The 21138-nt window shown below is 42.9% G+C and overlaps 6 protein-coding genes across 6 annotated transcripts; 3 read left to right on the top strand and 3 right to left on the bottom strand.

The window, feature by feature from the left end:
* Positions 1 to 723: 723 nt before the first annotated feature.
* Positions 724 to 3705, bottom strand: BCR41DRAFT_380176 (hypothetical protein; the record flags this gene model as incomplete). Its single annotated transcript, XM_022027249.1, has 4 exons — positions 724 to 750; positions 2280 to 3128; positions 3237 to 3388; positions 3501 to 3705. 4 exons carry the CDS (start codon positions 3703 to 3705, stop codon positions 724 to 726), a joined length of 1233 nt encoding a protein of 410 aa, XP_021884085.1.
* Positions 3706 to 5373: 1668 nt separating this feature from the next.
* On the bottom strand, positions 5374 to 5861 carry BCR41DRAFT_348110 (hypothetical protein). The gene has a single exon (XM_022023226.1). It carries the CDS (start codon positions 5643 to 5645, stop codon positions 5391 to 5393), a length of 255 nt encoding a protein of 84 aa, XP_021884084.1. The 5' UTR covers positions 5646 to 5861; the 3' UTR covers positions 5374 to 5390.
* Positions 5862 to 6771: 910 nt separating this feature from the next.
* On the top strand, positions 6772 to 8867 carry BCR41DRAFT_333005 (60S ribosomal protein L7). Its single transcript, XM_022021871.1, has 3 exons — positions 6772 to 6792; positions 7734 to 7845; positions 8131 to 8867. The coding sequence occupies exons 1-3, from the start codon at positions 6785 to 6787 to the stop codon at positions 8755 to 8757; spliced, it is 747 nt and encodes a 248-aa protein (XP_021884083.1). The 5' UTR covers positions 6772 to 6784; the 3' UTR covers positions 8758 to 8867.
* Positions 8868 to 11396: 2529 nt separating this feature from the next.
* BCR41DRAFT_393512 (hypothetical protein) lies at positions 11397 to 14564 on the top strand (the record flags this gene model as incomplete). The annotated part of the gene is made up of 1 exon (XM_022028571.1): positions 11397 to 14564. One exon carries the CDS (start codon positions 11397 to 11399, stop codon positions 14562 to 14564), a length of 3168 nt encoding a protein of 1055 aa, XP_021884082.1.
* A 59-nt stretch (positions 14565 to 14623) lies between these two features.
* Positions 14624 to 15853, bottom strand: BCR41DRAFT_348103 (chalcone isomerase). Its single transcript, XM_022023224.1, has 4 exons — positions 15721 to 15853; positions 15146 to 15519; positions 14924 to 15040; positions 14624 to 14808 (listed from the first exon to the last, which is right to left on the bottom strand). The coding sequence occupies exons 1-4, from the start codon at positions 15815 to 15817 to the stop codon at positions 14671 to 14673; spliced, it is 726 nt and encodes a 241-aa protein (XP_021884081.1). The 5' UTR covers positions 15818 to 15853; the 3' UTR covers positions 14624 to 14670.
* A 1854-nt stretch (positions 15854 to 17707) lies between these two features.
* Positions 17708 to 20403, top strand: BCR41DRAFT_368403 (hypothetical protein; the record flags this gene model as incomplete). Its single annotated transcript, XM_022026380.1, has 3 exons — positions 17708 to 18448; positions 18812 to 19063; positions 19168 to 20403. The coding sequence occupies 3 exons, from the start codon at positions 17708 to 17710 to the stop codon at positions 20401 to 20403; spliced, it is 2229 nt and encodes a 742-aa protein (XP_021884080.1).
* Positions 20404 to 21138: the final 735 nt, after the last annotated feature.

The raw sequence follows: 21138 nt of genomic DNA, 5'->3' as shown, positions 1-21138 counted from the left end.
CTGGAACTCATTCAAGAGCAAGTATAGACATGATGTCGATCTGTATTTAATGTCAAATAAAGGAGTTAGATTGATTAGTTTGTTTGTGTTTGTCTCCATCGGATACACTATGATCAACTTGATCGGATACAATCCTACATGGTCCTGGCGAGGTATGTGAACGACTCACCACAGGTCAATTATATCGGAGAATACAACTATGGAGAGGTATTAAGATAAATCCCATGTTTGCTTAAACGTGTTTTGTCTTGTACAAATATTAGGATACGATGCCTTCTGGATGGCACGATCAAACTGTGGTTTGTCCATTACTGGCTGATCATGGGGGTTTGTATGATTTGGCCGTCCTGCGGCACTTGATTCCCTTCTCCTACACGGTTGTAGAATACTTCTCGTAGATTCAAAGCATGAGAACATGTTTTTTTTTATTTTTATTTTTATTTTTTTTTTATTTCAGGGCACAGAAACCCCATAAACCAAAGTTCAAGTGCAGTTTCCCTCAAAAAGGCCTCTATTCATTTTAATTCAATTAATAGCTTTAGCGAATTTTTTTTTGACGTGAGCCTTAGCACGGAACGAGAGATTCATCGCCAAAGGAAGGAATATGTTCACGACGCAAATTCCCTTATGCTACTGGCTAGTCAAGCAGTCAGGCGCAAATTCGATCGTAATATGGAATATATGGAAGAGACTTTGATGGAATAGTATGTTGTCAAAAGATATCTAGATCTCGATGTCATCGATAGTCGCCTGCAAAGGATAGTAGTGATAATTTGGACTAAAATAAAGCCCTTCTTTCTTCCAGATCAAGCACCCAAACAGTGCTATTTTTCGAAAGGATGGCTCTATCTCTTTAAAAATAGGAATAGCCTCAAATATTATATTAAGTATGGCGAAAGTGGGTCAGTGGGTCTGAAGGTTATGAAGGATCGCATCGAGGCTATTAAAGCCAAGCTTACCGATTCCAAACTCGATGATATTTATAATTGTGATGAGGCAGATCTTTTCCTCACAGTTATATCCAACAGGACTCATGAAACTGCGCCTATTCGTGGAAAGAAAACTGTTCGGTCAGCTAGAGTCCCAATCCTGCTCTGCTATAATTTAATAGGGCCTGACAAGCGCAAGCCTTTAGTGCTTGTCATGCATTGTCAAAAGGGTCTGGCTAAGAATATTTTTATGGGCACTAAATGCATGTCACACCATATGATAAGAGTACCTTTTAAAGGGGTTGAAATAAAACTGGCGCCAGGAAGCTGGTGCTGGTCCTGAAGCTTAGAAATTCGAGATATTTATTTTTCATTAACTGGCATATCTTGCATTTTTTTGGGGGGAGGGGGTGCCCGGACGGTTGGCGTGATATGAAGGGCTAAAGTTATTTGATTTCATGAGTATTCATGAAGAGTAGGATCCATTGAGTGAAGTGCGTGAAATGGAGGAATAATGGACTGAAGGCGATGAATCATGTAGTGCGTAATGCGCAGCGTGAACCTCATGAACCCCCATTCAGTGTGAAATTGGAGCGCGAATCGAGATCCTTAAGAGAATAGGTCTTCTAGGTAGTTTTTGAAGACAACCTCTTTATTTGCAAATTGAAAAAAATCTGGAACATCGGTGTTCCGGAATCCATCGAAGGGATATAGCAATAATATGCTTGAAGCCGTGGCGCGTGTAAGGGCAGAAATTTTTTTTTTTTTAAAAAAAAAAAAAAAAAAAAAAAAAAAAAAAAAAAGAATTAGCACTAAAACAATAAAACTCTTGGCCATTGTAATCCATGCCCAGCTTTAGCGGCAAAAAAAGCTTGCTAGATGTTCAAAGGGGCTGCTCCAAGCTCTGGAAGGCTTAAAAAGAAGCTAGTATTCGTTTATAGCGTAGAGTCCTCTTTATAGCAAAGGGTCTCGCCCTTTAATCTCTTGCTTCCAATGTAAGATAGTTCATCATACTCTCATACATCATCCCTCTCTATAGCTCGCACTACCAACTGTAGCTGCTACCTCCAGCTACCCTCCAAGATCTGGCTCCACAAAATCAGTTTCATTTTCAGCAACCATCATTTCCTTGAAAACTTGGTGACTTTTGGGTATACGATACTCCTTGTTTATGCGGGACAAACATTCAGAGCATAGTAACGATCCATAATCTCCAAGTTGTTCAGGAATGTTGCCCAGCATGATGCTTTTTAGTGCAATTTATTCATTTAGGCAATAACTTGTGAGATCAATATTATTTTACTAATCTAATACATGAGAAACAGCTACATCTTTGCATCGATGCTCTACATAACCACCACCAGCAACTACACCTATCCGCATCCGCTCCATCAAATGTCGTGCTGCGTTCGAATGATCGTACACACCACCGTTGAATGATGTTGTAGCATCTTTACCAATGGCACTGCAGATCAAGCTTCGTCCACCTGGATGCTCGTCTACGAAGCTCGAGATGTCATAGATGACACCTTCAATCAGAGTGACAGCTCGTCCTTCCTTGTTAGTCATGTCACAGAATTCGTCAAACGAAAAGACAGGCAGTTGGTCAATCGGTGTACCCCAGACCAATGTCGATTTCATCTTGTCGAGCTTCTTTTGTTGCATCCTGAGTTGACCTTTCTTGATCTCATTAGAAGGAAAGCGCTTCAAGTCCCAAGCAAGGCCAATGAACGAGCAAAAGGCAATTAGCCACTTTGTAGGGTCGAATTGGTAGAACTTGATAGCGTTTCTATAATCTTGAGGGAACTCATGATGAAAGTTGTGATAGCCTTCACCCAGTGTTAGCAATGCTGTAAACAGATGGTCGCATGGAGTACGGCGATCATCGAATGGCTTATCGCCAAGCCAATGAGCGAGTGAGTTGACACAGTAGGTGCTTTGATGGACTACGAATTGGCGTATGACGCCACCATAAATAAATCCACCCCAGTAATCACCCCATCCTAACCCAGCAATTACTGTTGGGACACCTAAGGAAACCATTGGGGCAAGCCAATAGAAATATTTGTCCTGGAACATGACCAACTTGTCGGCTCTCAAGTCAGAGATATCTGCCCACCCCACAGCAGCAGGATCCTGACGAACTAACATCCATAGAAAATGCGACCAGAGCAAACCTTTGTGAGCTCCATAAGGATCCTAAATGAGCATAGGACCAGTTGTGGTCAGAAGCTTACTCAGATAGGAGAAGACAAGACAAGAGGATTGAAAGATGATGTTATGCCTTTAACTATCAACACTATATACCTTGTCTGTGTCAGTGTATCGGTGATGTGCACGATGATTACGACACCACCAAAGGATGGAGCCCTGCATAGCGCCTGTGCCCGCAATCATGAGGATAGTTTGAAGCAAAGGTGAAGCAATGTAGGATCGATGGGACCATAAGCGATGATATCCTAGAGTAAAACAAAGAATATTGAGTTGGGTCATTACTGGTGCCAGTATGGCAAGAGCTATTGCTCCAATGCCTTGCACTGTGCTTGTTTTCATATTTAAACAGAAAGTTACCTGCAGTTATTCCAAGACCTATGAAGACAGCATGACCAAGAGCAAAGATGGCCGTCTTTTGCTGAAATGGTGCGGATGTCAATGCCATAGAGAGCCCATAGATCGGCATGAGCACCAGTGTTAATATATGAACCCACTCCGCTTTTTTATAAAAGTTATAGATAGACCATGGTTCGTATAGCACGGAATAGTCGGCCTCGGTCATGTTCTTGGGTATCTCCACGATATGTTTGGTAATGGTAGTCTTATCACTGAAATCAGTGCGACTACTACAGACTTTCGCGGTGGTAGCTCCATCAGTGACGGACCCTATTTCTGACTTTGTATCCTTCATACACACTGTCTGGACTGTGCGCTTAGTGACTTCTGTTATCGATGACATCAACTCTTCCTTTCGTCGTCTTTTTATTTAACTGAGTAACTTCAAAATAGGAACAAAACAGATGGAGAGAAGTCTGGAAGCGGCGAATAAGAATGGCAATCGGAGAAAAAGAAGAGAAAAAGGAAGAGAAAAAGAAAGGATTGACGGAGAAGAGGTCACCTTATTAATGAAGGGGACGTATATCAACAAGAACCACTTTGACAGACAGATTTCCGAACTTACATCAGCCCTGAATACTATGCTTTCACCCAGGTGTCTCACACTCTATCATTGATGCAGTTAACATTTTTCCAGAGAAAAGCAGTAGCGATGAGCTGATGCGACCATTTATACTTTTGTTCTCTTGGCGGTCCCAGATTTGCAACAAAGGCATATGAAGAGTATAGTCAGATTCAGCGAGATGAATCCGCTCAAAAAGAGGAGATGCAAATAGTGCGCCGAGGGTAGATCACATTACCATCTACATTCAATCCTTAGTGCCTATGGAAGAAGTGACAAATAAAGATGATGACTACTCACAAAGTTTGAAAGCTGCAGGACACTCAGAAGCTCTTTATAGAAGCGTCTCCACATCGAAAGAAGCAAGGTCTTGAGAGTAGGCAGCCAAGGTAACGTGATTGGCTGTAGGTTTGTCGTGTTGGCATAAAAAAAAGAAAAAAAAAAGAATCAGCACTCAAACTCTTGGCCGTCGTAATCCATGCCCAGCTTTAGCGGCAAAAAAAGCTTGCCAGATGCTCGAAGGAGCTGCTCCAAACTCAGGAAGACTTAAAGAGAAGCTGGTACTCGTTTATAGCGTAGAGTCCCCTTTATAGCAAAGAGTCTCGCCTTTTAATCTGCCGTCACAGATACCACTGTCAGTGTTCTGGCGAGAAGCGCTTGACATAGAGAGAGTAGGGAGCAAAGAGTAAGGCGCAAAGAGAGATTTCAGGCAAAACCAGAAACCGGACGTCTGGGATCAACCAATGCTGTAGAGCGAAAAACTTTTGCTGTGATAAAGCTAATGACTATGCTGGACAGACCGAAATGCTTCATGTCATGTTGAGCGGCACTACCAACACAATCATTCGCTAGGGAGCCTTGCTGACTTTGAGTCGAGGCTAATGTCTTCTGCTATAAAGGTAGTCACCGAGCGTCTGCTACTTCAAGACCCCAGCATCCAGAATTTGATGCAGAGGTTACCAATGAAGCATGGGATCTTTTTTTTTTTCAAATAATGGAAGGGGACGGTCAGCAAGTCTCTTGTGATGTTTTCGTCACATACGGCGATATGTACAATGTTTGGTATAAGATCACAACCACTGCCATGAGAAAGCACGACAACAAGGCGTTATCATCTCGAATGTATGTGGGAGGATTCGATCGAGAGGACACGTTTACCTTCTCTATTACACGGACGCGTAAAGCAATGGCCTGTATTATGGATTTTTCATTCCTATGGCCATGAAGATGTGTTGTGTATTGACCGGCACTCACAGCGCTTTCAGATATGGGCTCTATTCCAGGCACCCTTATGGGTAGCACTGATGACACTCTTGTGTCTCATTTACCATCACTGCGTTCATCTCATCGGACAGCCACCAAATCAGCCCGTGTACCTTGCCCTGGAAGTAGGAAGAGTGCGTATGACATTCCTGCTGCATTTCTCCTGACAAAAGTCCATGACACTTATATTTGCCAATGTGGCTAACTGCGCTCCGTAAAAGGATAAAGTACTCGTTCTCCACGGTTGACGAAGAATATGACTTGAAACCGAACGTTGTCATCACTGACTAAAGCAAGACAGGAGTCTTGGCTATGAAGAGTGAGCTTGCAGCCATACTTAATTCTACAGTGCTTGGCATGTCCTGAAGGTGTGAGGATGTAAAGCCAAGGCAAAGGGTGGTTGACCTGACTGATATACAGTACAGTAGAAGAATGGGAACCAAGGCCAAGATCACCATTAGTTTTATGTCAAGCATCTTGAAAGCGGCTATGCTTAACAATGCGAACATCAAAAACAGCTCAAGTCTGTGATAATATCTATAGTTCAAAGATCATGACAAACCTTCACAAGGCTCTTTATGAAAAGCTAAAGAGACAAGTGTGAACCTCATCAAGACGCTCCTTGAACCATGGCAGAGCCAAAGAGCAATGCTAAGGTATTTGAACAAGAATCACTTCGACAAACATATGCTCGAGTCCTGTGAGCCACAAGTCGTGGACGTGCAGGAGTCCTGGGTGCTGTGCTACCATCAAGGTACCTCGTACTCTAGCATTGATAACAGTAACTTTATCTAGCCGTGGCACAATGTGATTATTCAGAGATAAGTAGTAGCGGCGGGCTGCTATGGTTATTTAGACCGTTGCTGCCTTTGCTGCTCCACACTCTTAACGAGTGTATGAGAAGCACTGTCGGCGTTGACAGGATGAGACCCGCTCAAAAGGAGTTAGTACCTGCTCGACATACAGCCGTTTTAAGATCTAGTTCTACAATAGTTAAGGGATCATCATTTTTTGGGAAGCTGACGACTCTTGGTATATGGCGCCTCTCTTTGTCTATGGTAAGCACTCAGGTACCATCAGTGGCTCATAACCTACATTTCCAGCTCTTGTTATTCTGGAAGCTTGAACGATTTGAGGATCTATTAGAATTGTTCATTCTCAAGTAGAAACTGTTGCCAAATCGTTGTCTAGGTGCGTCTTCAGTAATACCCTCAGTATAGCGGCCGAATGGTTCCCTAGTCAAGATATGCAGAGTGCTCTAGGCTATGCGATGCCACATTTTTCATCATTCCAAGACTATTTCTTCAAGGAAAATGTTGTGATTCACGTGATGCAAGCCACCAACCATTGTTAAACTCGATACAAAAGCAACAAACAAACAGGAAAATATTTTCTCTTCCTTTTTCACTCATTTCTCAAGATGACTACGTAAGGGCAATATTCAACACTCTTTCCCGGATTTTATGGCAGCTTTAAGACGTGGACTACAGGATAACACACAGAGTTGAACGCCGGCTCTAGTGTTCAGTCTTGTTCTCAAGGTCATGACGATGTGGCATGTAGAAGGGATGGGTTTAATGACATTGACATGTGATTTTGAATCCCATTCAGTCATGTTTTGACCTAGATCTTATTCATGCTGCATCCACTTGGGGTGTTGAGCTTAGGGACATGCTTTGGTGCAATCCCTTTGCTTTAAATAGATTCTGTGACTCGTGTCCTCAACCCACATTGAAGGATTAGGAGATGATTCTATTGATTGACGAATGTCATCATTTGGATTACAATATTTCTTCACAATGCTGGCGCGAGCTGATATTGATGTCGTATTCCAGATCATTTTTTCCTTCACTGGAAACAAATGTATATGGGTTCGTTGTTGTGTGATGAGCACTCGAATCGAAGATCTTCGATCTCGATTTCGAATTTTGTCTGCTGGTCTTTTGTATTTCAAAATACTTTGACCCTTTGTTCGTGATATGTGGCCCAAACAATCTATCATCATGAATAGAACAGCAGCCAAAGCTCAACTCCAATTAAAACAATTCGTCGGATGTCAACTCGCTGTTCTTTCTGGCATTGTTCCATTGAGCATTACAACTGGCAAAATTGGGTTATCATAAGATGAAAGAAACGAGAAAGGCGCCTCTGGTAACCAACTGGACCAGACAATTTGTTCATTTTTATAATTTGTCTGTCTCCTTTTGTTTACATTGCGGTGGTTTTGTTTCTGCCATTATCCTTGAAACCTAATGCCGTAATAGTTGACGTTCTTTGTGAATCAGAATGAATTATGGCAGTCCGACGAGAACATTATTTTAATCCTAATGTCGCCTTCCTCTGCTTATTTTTTATTATCATAAATGCAGCACTACCCCTACTCTTGCGCAAGTTCTCGTCCCTGAGACTCTCTTGAAGAAGAGAAAGACCCAGGAAAAGGCCGCTGCTGAGAAGCGTACCGCCGATGCCGCTGCCCGCAAGGTAAATTATTTTCATAAAATGTGATATCAAAAGCAAAGAAGCAAGTATAGCATTTGGTGGCGAAAAAAATCTTCCTCTTTTCGAGACATTTAGTGATGAAAAGCTTTCACAGCTTTTGTGGCTAGCCATAGGCAATGTTGCTAACATAAATACCATCTTTCGGGACTGATACGATGTCTATACCACCATGCTTGCTTGCTTGCATGTTTGCAGTTTTTCTGAACTGAGGTATTATATTCAATTGAAAGCTGACTTTTTTCTCTTTTAAATACATTGTATGTACAGGCCCGCAAGGCTCAGCGCAAGGTTATTTTCAAGCGCGCTGATCAGTATGTCCGTGAGTACCGCGCCAAGGAGCGCGACGAGATCCGTCTTCGTCGCCAGGCCAAGGCCAGTGGCAGCTTCTACGTTCCTGCCCAGCCCAAGCTTGCCTTCGTCATCCGCATTAAGGGTATCAACCAGATTGCCCCCAAGCCCCGCAAGGTCCTCCAGTTGTTGCGTCTTCTCCAGATCAACAATGGTGTCTTTGTCCGCTTGACCAAGGCCACCACCCAGATGCTTCAGTTGGTCAACCCCTATGTTGCCTATGGTGAGCCCAACCTCAAGTCGGTTCGCGAGCTCATTTACAAGCGTGGATACGGTAAGGTCAACAAGCAGCGTATCCCCTTGACCGATAACTCGATCATCGAGAAGGAGCTCGGTAAATACGGTATTGTCTGCATGGAGGATCTTATTCACGAGATCTACACTGTTGGCCCTCACTTCAAGCAGGCCTCCAACTTCTTGTGGCCTTTCAAGCTCTCCAACGCCACTGGAGGCTTCTCTGCCAAGAAGGTCCTTCACTTCATCGAGGGTGGTGACTCTGGTGACCGTGAGACCAAGATCAACAACTTGATCCGCAAGATGAACTAAGATTGCTTTGCATCCCATTCTTGTGTAGTGTGTACCTTGTTAAAGCATTGTAATAAAAAATAAAAAAATAAAAAAAAAATACTCGCTTTTACTAGCTGTGTTGATTTACAAGCAATTGTTTCTCACGATTTGTTACATTCACTTTTGTAAGAGTGAGAAGTCTAATTCTATCCCATCCTAAAAAGGTCAAAATTCAATTACAGGATGTTGAAGCAAAACTTTTTCTTTGCGCAAACATTTTTATCTCAAGTTGAATTGCCAATTGTGAAAATGGGACTCGGTAGCAACACACAACACTCTATGAAGCTGGGCGAAGAGGTGTCCTAAGAGTTGGACCAAGAGTCATGAGGTCAGTCTTTGTGGTGGAAGAAGGCTTAAGACAATCAAATAAGGCCAGCGTCTTCCACTACAAGAAAGAATAAGATCATTCGAGGCAAGTCTTGTTTGCAAAGACAGGAAAGTATGCCGGCTTACTATATTGACGGGTTTGATACCTCACTCCATCATTTGTCCAGGTCGCTCTTGTAGTGGTGAACGCACGCTCAAGTATGATACAGATCACAAATTAAACCTCAAGGCTGACCTTCAGCGCGACAGGGGCCACAATGCTGGCCAACACACGGCCAATGCAGCATTGAACCGGCTACTTGTCAGCCTTGACATTCAGATAAGAAGCACGATGTGGGATAGGATTAATTATTTTACGTACAAAGGGCTCATTTGTGTTACAATTCAGGTCAGTTGTCAGACAGGCGATATCACAAGAGACATTGAGATTTGGATTCATGCCAGAGACAAATAAAATAAAATTCAACGCGATCAAGGGATACACAAAAAAAAGAAGTGGATTGTGTGGATCTTTTGAAAATTGACTAGGCCAGTCGTTTTTTAACAAAAACCCTTCTTCATCCCCCCTCTTGTCTTTTGAATGAATGAAACCCTTTTTCGCGCCTTTTTCTGAAGTGTCAGCAAACGATTTTATTTTTTTCTTTTCCCCATCTTCCTCATGTATTTGCGCGTTTTTGGTACTCTTTGTTAAACGACGTCGTAGAGGAGCTCGTATCACTATATCAGCAATTTTCTTGTCGAGAAGTAAGTTAGGCATGCAAGTGAGGCATTCCTTGTGTGTGCGTGTTTTTTAAATAAAAATTGTTGAGTAACAACAATCTCTGCAGACATCTTTGTCTTCTTCCAGAGCCCATCTTAATCCGCCTTAACCTTGGTCATCTTCGGACCATTTTGTTGCATGTATACAAGTGTTCATCTGTCATATTGAATAGGATTATTCGTCCCAATCCAACCATTACTTTTTTTTTTTTTTTTTTTTGCTTTGGGGAAGTGGGGGATTAATCCATTCTTGATATCTGTAGCTCTCCTCATTGTCTCCTGGAGTATATATGAATATATCAGGATAGTTTCGCAAAATTACGCTTTAAACCCTTCTTTCCACTTATGCAATGCAGTATCTGGGCTCCGGGTCAGTCTCTTAAGCGAAGCAAAAGTACCCTTTTTTTTTGCATATATTCTTTAAACATTTGTGGTCCCAGACCAAAGGAAGATGGTCAATGCCCTAATGCCAAACAACTAACATTCCAGTTCAATCCTTCGTTCTTTTTTTCTACCTCTTGATCTCTTTACTTTTGTATTCTTACCCATCTATTCGTTCGGCTTGTTGCTTACTCCTTCTTTCACATTCTTGTCCTCCTTCCTGTCCCTGCTCTCCATCTTCCACATCTCGTCCCAATTGCTAGACTCCTAATGGTGCTGGTGGTCGTGATGATAGCTTGGAGATAATTCCCTCGTGTCATTTTGATCACCAAAAGTTGCAATTATTCCCATGAGGCATTGTTTTGAGCTCTGCCGTTTGATGCTGTTAGAGTTGCTTTTTGCTCGCACGAATTCTTTCCCCCTCTCTCCTGAACAACATCCATTCCAACGGAGAAAGCAGGGAGTCATATTAAGATTAATGCAAAAATTGTCCTCAATCATGCAAACGCTCTAAATCCTGATCTGGATTCTAGTTTTCATATTCCTCGTCTCACGCAATACTGTGATTTATCCTATATACTCTTTGACTTTACTACTTTTTTCAGTTACTGGTATTTGTCCATCCATTCTGTTGTTCATCTTCCCCTGCTTTACTTATTTGTACTCCGTTGCTCTGCTTGCATGGATTGTAATGCACGATATGCAATGAATAACTGGACAAGCAACTCACTTACATTACATTGATTTTATCGTACTGACATTGCTGACAATTGTTTTCTTTTTTCTCCTTTTCTCCTTTTCATCAATTGTGTAACCAAATGGTTGTTTCCTGTCAAACTTAAGCCTCAATACTTAATCTTCACCTTCTCTTGCATCTACTCTTCCGTTTGTCCTTATTCTCTATTCTATTGCTTTTCTTCTAGCTTTTACACGGGTAGTATATCCTGGTGCTCCTCGCTCATAGCTCTGTTTACCACTTCATTGTCCCTATTCATCTTCAAGCATTGCAACAACCCTGTCTTTTTAAGAGTTGGTCTTATTTATTGACTTCTTGTAGCATACGTAGCGTGCTCAAGGAAATCAAGCCTGGAAGTCCGTCGAATACAACAAAGTCGCTTATCTGTCCATCTCACTTAAAAAAAAAAAAAAAAATGTCCAGAAACCCATACTTTGCACATCTGCCGACGTGGCGTAATCGACAGGACCTAGCCTACGCGCTCGACAATCTCCCTCGAATACTGGAAACTATGACAGCATCTTCACCGCTTTTGGCAACATATTGTTGCCCGTCCATACCTTCAACCCAAATATCCTCGGGATCTTCATCATCGACTTCGTCTTCATTGTCACCGTCCTCAGCAACAGCATCTACACCATCCCCTTCGTCTCCTTCGCCGTATGGTTTTCTTCTGAACTCCACAGTGTTGCCGTCCGCGGGGCGAGCTAGCCCTTCTACGTTTAGAGAACGATTCATGTTGGATGTCGCCAAAGAGTGTTCACGATCGGATCAAAAATTTTCTGCATGTCCATCTCCAAGCGCAAAATGTGATTCTCGCCGTATCAGTGATAATGTATCCCAATCTCAACGACAGAAGCACCCATATCCCCAAAACAACCAATGTAGCAACAACAGCAGCAATACTATCTACCAGCAACAACACTGCGCTGCTGACTGTTCGCATGATCAATCATCATCCTCTTACTACCCATTGCAGTTTTCGACGCGTGCCAAAGCGATGGCCTTTTTGATCGAGATCTTGCAATCGCTGCAGAAGGAGCCCTGTGGCTGTGATCTGACTAAAGGATGTTATTGCGGGGTGGATGGGGTTGAGGACCATGAGGGCAAATCACCCTGCTATGTCTGTGGTGAATGGTTTCCTGATCGACCAGAAAGTTTACATGGCGATATTACAGCGAACCAGCATGGAAAAGGGCAGCAGAACACAGGTCTATCATCGAGACAGGGACGATCATGGCATGAACAGGGATCATTAAGACATCATGTTGCAGAGTCTAGGGTCAAGAAGTGGCTAGATTCTGTATGGAAGCCACCACTCACGCCAGCAACTACACCTGAACAGGGGAATGTGAAGCAGTTTGGATCCAGGCTTAAATCCCAGGATCAAAATCAGGATAAGGAGAATTGTATTCATCAAGGGCAGCAGTGGCAGCTAGACTATCAACAGGCTGCTCCATTTCAGTTAGCGCCGAGTCATCGTTCTGTAGAAGAACAACAGCAGCATCAGCAGCATATGGACTCTGCTCGACCGTGGAGTTTCCACGATATTGAATATGAGGCACGTTGTAAGAGTCGTAGTCGGCAGAACTCCTTTTCATCTACATCTACGTCATATCATTACGGCAATCCTTCGATGCACCAACAAAAACCGTTATTAGCGCAAGACATTCCTGGATTGGGATACAATCATGAACAATTTGGTTCAGGCTCTAGTACCTGGCGCTTTGTCCCCTCGCCAAAACCCACACGCGTAAATGCTGCAGCCTCACTCCCACTGCACTACCACCACCACCACCACCACCACCACCAATCCTATATAATGCAGCAATCGCTCTACTGTAGCTCCCCTAATTCGGATGATCCGCTTCCATCTACTCCTTCGGCCCTCGCCCGCACACTTACGTCTCGGGTTGAAGTAATTTACCAACCCAGAACTCGAACCCAGAGTTGTTCAGATTCTCAGCAAGGTAATATTCCGTCTGCTTACGTTGCTTTGACTCCACCAGTAGCACGTCCAAATAGTTGCAACAGCAGTCGGAAACCCCGCACTTCAGCGATTGCGACAACACTCCATAATGGCAGTACCACATTTGCTATTCCCCAAGAGATTCTGGACCCTAATTACAAGTCGCCCACATTCAGAATCAAGAGCTGGAATCCACCAGTGCTTTCATCGCCAATAAATGTAGCATCAATGGCCTCACCAACCTCAACTACCTTAAAGGACAGCGCTTGTGAGACCCCAACATTACTTTCATCAGTTAATGATCAGATATTGAAGTCTGCTTCATCGACTGCATCGTCTGATCTGAAATGGTTCTCTTCTGCAAGCGTTGAGAAGCAACAGCAACGGCAACCAAAGCAGACACTTGATGAATGGGTAGCATCTAAAGCGTGTGAGACAGTAACGAAAACCTCACTACTCTGCGCAGATGATAATGAGGACAGTGGCGGTCTAGAAAATTGTCGTCGTCGCAGTCCTTTGGGCGATAATAATGACAATGATGCTCTTGATGATAGGAGCATGATGATGATGATGTCAGCTCCAAAAGGAACCCAACAGGCCAACACACGAGAGCAGATGTCCTTAAGAGATGCAGGACAAAGAGGAAGGGAAGAAGGGGAAAGAGATGAAAAAGAAGTCTGTCAATCAACCAAGAAGACATCAATGCAGTTTAGTTTTACGTCACAGAGATTCAGAGCCGCTGTGCAGGCATCACTCGAAAAGGATGCAGCGGAATCTAAGCGGTCTAAAGCATCAGCATCTTCACACTTTTGCGAGGAAGACCTTGATCATCGCTACATTAGTAAAATCATCGTTTCTTCTCCCGTAAGCAAGGCCAAGAACAAGGAACCCACGACCACGGCAATAACAGCGGCAGTCGGCTCGCATTCCTTTGGAATAGGAGCAACGGTGACTCCTTCAACTTGTGAATTATCGGCATCATCTATGGACAAACTTAAACCGACATCACTACAGCAGCAACAACAGCAGCAACCATTCATGAATGAACTAAATGTGGTTATGATGCAAAAGGAGTATAAGTGCTCTCTTCAGGATGGCAGTGATAGTATAGCCATGCCCGCCATTGAGCCCGTAGCAGCACTGGCGTCCAAGCTTTCAAACATGGATACGAGCCCTCTAGGTCATTATGATCAGTATGATGAAGAAATCCAGAAATCGGAGCTAATTTCGACACCTACACTCCAACCCTCACAGGTACCGACGATAGCAGCAGCCACAAACAATAAGCGACAGCATAATATTAGAACTAAATGGTCCTTATCAGACTCTCTATTGGTCAGTAGTAAGTCTTCCAACCCTGGTAGCACTATGAAAAATACCTCTAGCAACTTCAGATATACAGCAGCGGACAAAGGAATAGATAATACATTTGACTGTGAGCGCCGGACAGCCTTTGAAGGTCTTTCAGGGAATGGAGTAGGAGTAGGCGAAGAAAGTAATAGTATGAGTAAGGTAGCGAGTTGGATATCGTTACAACGATTGATGCGCAAGATATCAAAAACTAATGAAACGATGGTATCTCGCAGTGGAATAATGCACATAGAAAGCTCCTGATACAGAATAGAAAATTACTCTTCCCATCACGTAATACAACATAAACATAATCTTTGAGACCGTTGGCAAAAAAATGGTGACTTTATTTTCCTTGTGGTTGTAACATTCACTGCAGCAAAAGATCTTGAATTCCCTGAGCAATGCTGTCACGCGCCTTTTCGCTAATAGGACTGTCGCTCCGGAGATAACCAAGGAAGAAATTTTCAATGACCCAGCGATTGCGTGTAGTTCCCAAGACCTCATCCTAGAGCATTAGCGAATTACCATGATAGGTTAGCAATTCTAAATAAAATAGAATGATCCGTCCCATAGATATCTTTTAATATATTACTGTAATGTATTTAAAAAAAGAAACATACATCAAGTTGAATTGTCATCGAACCATCAGGAGACTTGCGGAAAATAAGAGCCTGGTTGGTGCTGATCTTGCCTTTGGGGAATAAGTTCTTAAACTGCATAATGCCTTCCATGGCCTCCTGCAATGTTATTATACATCATCATTGATTATGATCAAATCGCATTGGTAAGTAAGAGATAAATGTTGTTTGCATTGTACCACGAAACGCATTCATTTTCTATACCTCATTATCGGGCTCGCTCAATTTTTGGGTTTTAGCAGCCTGAGTCAAGTTTCGAGTGAAGCCGTCTCGAAGATGAGGGCCATTAGTTTCTTTGACGGGAGCGATCCTTAAGATCAGCTCTATAGGTGTTTGGACGATGGCTTTGAAAGCAGTGTCAGCACTCATCTGATCTGTCCGCTGGAATTTTTGGACCTCGGGCATAGCACGGAAGCGACTGTTGTGGTCATCCAGATCTGACTCTTTCATATAGAGTCCCACGACATAGACTTGAACTCTGAGAAACGTGATCTTGCGAACTCCAAGGCCAAGAAGACGTGCAGGAGAGCCATCTTCGGAACGAATGTGCCGAGGGAATGCAGCCTTCGAGTCCGGGTCTTGGAAGATTAAGAGGGAAAAGTTTTAGTAAAATATGATCAGGGAATGAAGTCATCAGGTAACCAGCGAGAAGTGAGAGCTATGGGAACACAACACATATGGAAATGCTCGGGATATGAATGCTGCGCTAAAATCGGTCGCATTTCGGAACGATGACATTTGATTTTGATTTTCTATTTTTTGTTTGTTTCGGCTCTTACCGATAACTGTTTTACTTGTTGTAGGGCTTTCAGCTTCCACAAAGGAATGCCCTAATTGCCAGGAAAGAACTCCCACAGTCGCAGCTGTGGCCATCATCCATGGCTTCCATGCTTCCTGTCAACAAACAACGTGGTGAAAAAATGAAAAAATGAATTAATCAGTGAATCTTGTCAAATTGCGATATGAATGTCAAGGCTGTAATGTTGCTGGAGGGTCGATCTCCACGAAGATCGATCACCTATGGAAGGGAGTCAACCAAGGGCGATTGAAAAGAAGCAATGTAGTTGAGCCTTAGCTCATATTACCTACCCTTGTCTGAATCGTAGTGACGGCTGCTACGCGGCCAAGGTGGCGATGAATAGGAGCACGCATAGAAATTCTAGCCAAAGCAACATTGCATGTAGGTTGCATGGCAAGGAGTGCACGCATACGCGATATTCTTGTAGCTGCAGTCATAATCGAATGTATATTCGTGTTGTTTACAAATGAGAAATGTGAGAAATAAGGGTAATGAGAATTGCAATGGACTTTTTTTTTATCATTTGTTATTACATTAATGGACTTGCCTTTCCATTTTCGATTTTCAATAATTTGTTAGTGCATTATGAATATGACCAAAAAACTGTTTTTAGCCAATACGAACGCGTCATCCCACTCAACCCAATTGATAGGTAGACAGCACAAAATGTTGGCGCTGAAGAGTATGATGTGAGGAAGGTGGCCTATGAAGTTGTGTGGTAAATATATCGCGTGGCATGTTTACACGCTTTTTCCCTTTTTTTTTTTATTGACATTAAAGATCCTAGGCCCCGTCGGATAGAAATAACGTCAATAGACAATGGATCCGTTATCTGCAGCAAGATTCGTACAATCCTGATCCTGCTTAAACCACATCTCATATCTCCATCTATCGGAACGATAAGACGACTCACTTCATATTGATTGCCTGCCTCCTTTCCCATTCCCGGATATGCTTAAAAGCATGCGTTGTGTGCAGGTTGGATGATGACCTTGCGAATGCACTATTTTTGATCAGACGTTGTGCTTTGCGCACTGAAATGTTCTCGTCTATTTCTTGATCCTGCCCATGCCCATACACATCCTCATGTCTTTATCCACACCTCGCTAGACTAAGCTTGCTTACAGTTAAAATAATAACATTAGGCACCTCAAGTGTATCTACGCCTTTTGAGTGTTGCTTCCGAATGCACAAATAAAAAAATAAAAAAAATACGACAAAAGATCAAAATTCTGATCAAAAGGCAAGATCAAAATGAAAACAAGCAAACAAAGCTTTTCTTTCTTTGCCGTCCTCCCTCCCCTTTTTGTTATCCCGTCCCTAAGCATTGCTGTTCTATTGTTCTTACTTGATCAGCCCTGAGTAACTGATTATCTAGCTAGGGTACCTTTTTTTTTTTTTTTTTTTTTTTTTTTTGCACGGTGCGTGGGAGCGTATGCATGGCATCATCACTTCTTCCCTCTTGCTTCGCCTGCTGCTCACTGCCACTCTCCAAGTGAATCTTATTCACTGCCAAATTCATTCTTCTCATTCAAACTCTCATTCTTTTCTTTTCATTCCATTCCTTCATTATACCCTGAAACAGTTATTTTTCCACCTCCATTCTAATTATGAACCCGCTCGACTCTTTAGATATGGCTTCGCCCATCCCCCACATGCACAAAAGGCTCTCATACTTATCCATGTCTTCAATGGATGATGACGCTGTATCAGACACGCACCGACGAACCCATTCTGGGCTTGACTCTCCCCTTTCAGACATCAATGAATGCGAGCCCTCTGGAAACAGCGATCTCTGCCAGGAACACAACCTTTTTAACCCTAGATCACGCCTCAATCAAAGCCTAAAAGTTAATCAGGACTACTACAGTCACCAAGAAGGTGAAGGTGATTTTCTTACTAGCATAAATGGACCTATGAACGCACGGTCTCCCAGGACACTTCCATTGTCGCTCTCAGATAATACAATGAATGGACCTTTCCAGGACGTCGAACGGTTAGTAGTAAAACAAAGTCAGGAAGCTACGGATCCCATTCCTGATCCATCGCCCTCCCATCAGTCCTCCACCTTTGATCTTGAGCAATTGGATGATCCACAAGCGATCATGGCTTGGAATACCACTGATGAGGAAAAAAGGGCTAGGATGTCAGCACTCTTTGCTAGAGCAGCTTCCAATGGAGATTTGGGTAGACTCACTGATATTCTCGACAACTTTCGTGATTGGGTAGATATCAACACCCATGAGGAAGATGGATCGACGCCTCTGATTTATGCATCGTGCTTTGGGCAGACTGCTGCTGTCTCTATGCTCCTCAATGCAGGTACCCAAGTGGATGCATGTGATAAATTCGGCTGGACAGCCCTCGTTTGGGCTACCAACAATAAGCACGAAGGTATTGTTCGACTGCTTCTGGAGCATGGCGCTTCTCCATCAGCTCAAACGGCCAAAGGACGCACTGTTGCTGACTTCTTGAAACACGACCCAAATGATACCACAAAGATTGCTCAGATCTTTCAAGAGCCAGTGTCTCGGACGTCCTTTGCAAGTGACTGCACGTTTATGCGAGCCAATGCGACGCTTCTTGATTATGAACAGTTTTATAACGAGATCAGTGTTCAGAACAGTCGACTATACCCAGATAGATTGGAGAATAACGAAATCCTGTCTGATATCATGATGGGAGGCGACAGAATCTTGTCCGATCAGGTGAGTTTTTTTTAGTGCCTTTGTCAGAAAAACATGTCTGTAGATGTTAGGACGAATTGTCGACAAATTATGCTGCAAGGGGCAACATTTGTGGTTGCATTATGTGTGGTCTGAGGATTTCAAAAGAAAGGGCGACCAAATGAGAGTGTCCCTGCTAGCAACAAAAAAAGGAAGAAGGAAAGAAAAGAAGGAAAGAAAAAAAGAAAAGAAAAAAGAGAAATACGTCCACATATACATAATACTATTTTTTTTTTTTTTTTAGAAAACTAACAATTACTCCTTTTTCTCTAATGACTGCCATAACCACGCGTTGTGTGTCCCAATCTATATTGAATCTTCGGGATCACGGATTGATCAATCTAGGCTGAAGAGGAAGGCGAGTTTGACTGGGAAAATTGTCTACCAGATCAAATGTTTGTGTTTTCGAGCAGCGACATTCCACATATTATTGAGACCATCATCGTTAAGATGGAGCCAGGGCGGTCGAGGTCTTATAAACCTATACCTGCATACGTGATCTTCCTTGCCGCACGGTTTGCACATAATTTTAGTACACCGGAACTATTGGATGAGCTCCTAGATGCTACAGTGACAGCAATTCAATCGACCACGAAGGTACACATGTAGCCACCTATGAGTTTGGTAACTATATGCTCAGTAATTGCAGCTGTAACGTTCCTAACTTTGGTATATCCGTGCATTCAAACGTTACTATTTAGACTGATATGACATTGAATGCATTTTGGATATCCAATACAAGCTCCCTTCTCCACTTCCTTCGTAAGGATTCAAGTCTACGTGTCGCTTCAGGGATATATCAGGCTCAATTAGAAACAGTTTTACAAGACATGGTCCGGATGATCATTTTAGATGCAGAAAAGAGGATTGAGCCGGTCCTAAAGCCAGCGATTTTAGAACACGATACAATTGTGGGTATGAATGAGATTCAGTTTCAGTCAGATTGGGCTTTTAGTTTTTGGCGAGGCATTGCAAGTGGGAATAGGATGAGCAGGGCCAACAAACGTGCAAGTGCACCAGTAGCGGTTTTCAACCAGGACCTAGTTCAAGAACCTATTGGAAGGATGTCTTTACAGATGCAAAGATCGCCTTCACCGGAGCAGAGAGGCATTTCGCCAAAAACAGTGACCACAATGCTGTCTTCACTTTTGTTTGTGATGCAGATCTACGACATCCATCCACAGATCATACAATATGTCGTTGCGCAACTCCTGCATTATATTTCTTGTGAGATCTTCAACTCCATGATCCAAAACCGAAAGTACCTGTCACGAAGCAAAGCTCTCCAGGCTCGACTAAATCTTTCGATTCTTGAGGATTGGCTCTGCAACAATCGACTGCCTTCATTATTGGCATCTCATCTAGCACATGTGGTTCAGCTCTTACAGCTATTGCAGGTCCTATCACAACAGAAGGACTTGGCAATGTGGATTGAAACACGCAGGAAGCTCGATCTATTAAACCCAACGCAGATCAAGCATGTGGTCAGTTCTTACCGTTACGAAGTGGATGAAATACAATTGCCAGCTGAGGTAACCAAGTACGTGCTACAGGTTGTTGCCGATACCGAGAAGGTCAGGCGTCAGAGTATGAGCTCTACGTCTGGATTGAAAGTACCCTTATCCAGGAGAAATAGTATTATACAATGGGTTAGCTCAAGTGCTTCTGATTCGAGTCCAAGTTCGAGTTCGAGTCCTTACACTGATGAAGTGAAAGATGCTGGTGCTGTCCGGCGCAGGTCACGCTCTAGTGCCTCCATTAATGAACCAATTGATAAATACGACGATGAATCTGCCAAGGTCAAGAGCAGCCGGCATTGGTTATACTTTGATGTGCCAGAGAATTTAGGTACCCGCGACGAAAACACAGAAAGGGTGTTTGTGCCTCATATCCCTCAGGAAATCATGTCTCTCCTTGATAAGGACGCGTATTTCTGAAATCTAATTCACGTGAGTTGTCTCAAACAATATTAAAGATTGGCCAATAAAATCCCTAGAAAGACGCGATGGCGCAATCGGTCTATAGATGGCACCATCGGGCTCAGTAAAAATACGTTCTATCAAAATACTCAATATACTTACTATTACTGACTACCAACCTTTCTTCTCTTACCTTTTTCTTAACCCAAGCATCACACAATGCTGCATTCTACATTCATGTCTTCCAACGTCCACTTTTCCTTTCAATTCATCCTCTCATTTGCATACTGCTTGCTCTTCAAAATATTACATAAAAACTCCTAACAACTTACACACGATACACAGACCCAGTGTCCCTTTCCTTATACCTTTGTTCTTGGAGAGTAGACTACTGGAGTTCATTGTCCTCACGTTCTTGCTCTCAATCGCCACTTACACTTTCGCTTGCATTCACACCACCTGCACTCACACTCGCACTCGCAACTCACACTTTAGACAGCAAAACTTTTTTCAGCTGACATTGCATTGCCTATCTGTTAACAGCACAATCTTTGTCGGGATCTAAAGCAAAGTAACGTCACCTTATTTCCAGTAATATCACGTGTGTCTTTTCGGTACTCATCACGTATTTAAATCACTTTGTTTTGTTTTATTTGTACGTGGAAACGTGGAATTTGATGAAAATAGGGGATTGATTAAGGCGTGAGAATAGGCAAAGACGATGTTTATTCTGGGTAGCACAATATTATTCTT

This window comes from Lobosporangium transversale, assembly GCF_002105155.1.
Source record: "Lobosporangium transversale strain NRRL 3116 chromosome Unknown BCR41scaffold_7, whole genome shotgun sequence".
In the NCBI taxonomy this organism is placed as follows: domain Eukaryota; kingdom Fungi; phylum Mortierellomycota; class Mortierellomycetes; order Mortierellales; family Mortierellaceae; genus Lobosporangium; species Lobosporangium transversale.
This window is presented reverse-complemented; position numbering and strand designations above follow the sequence as displayed.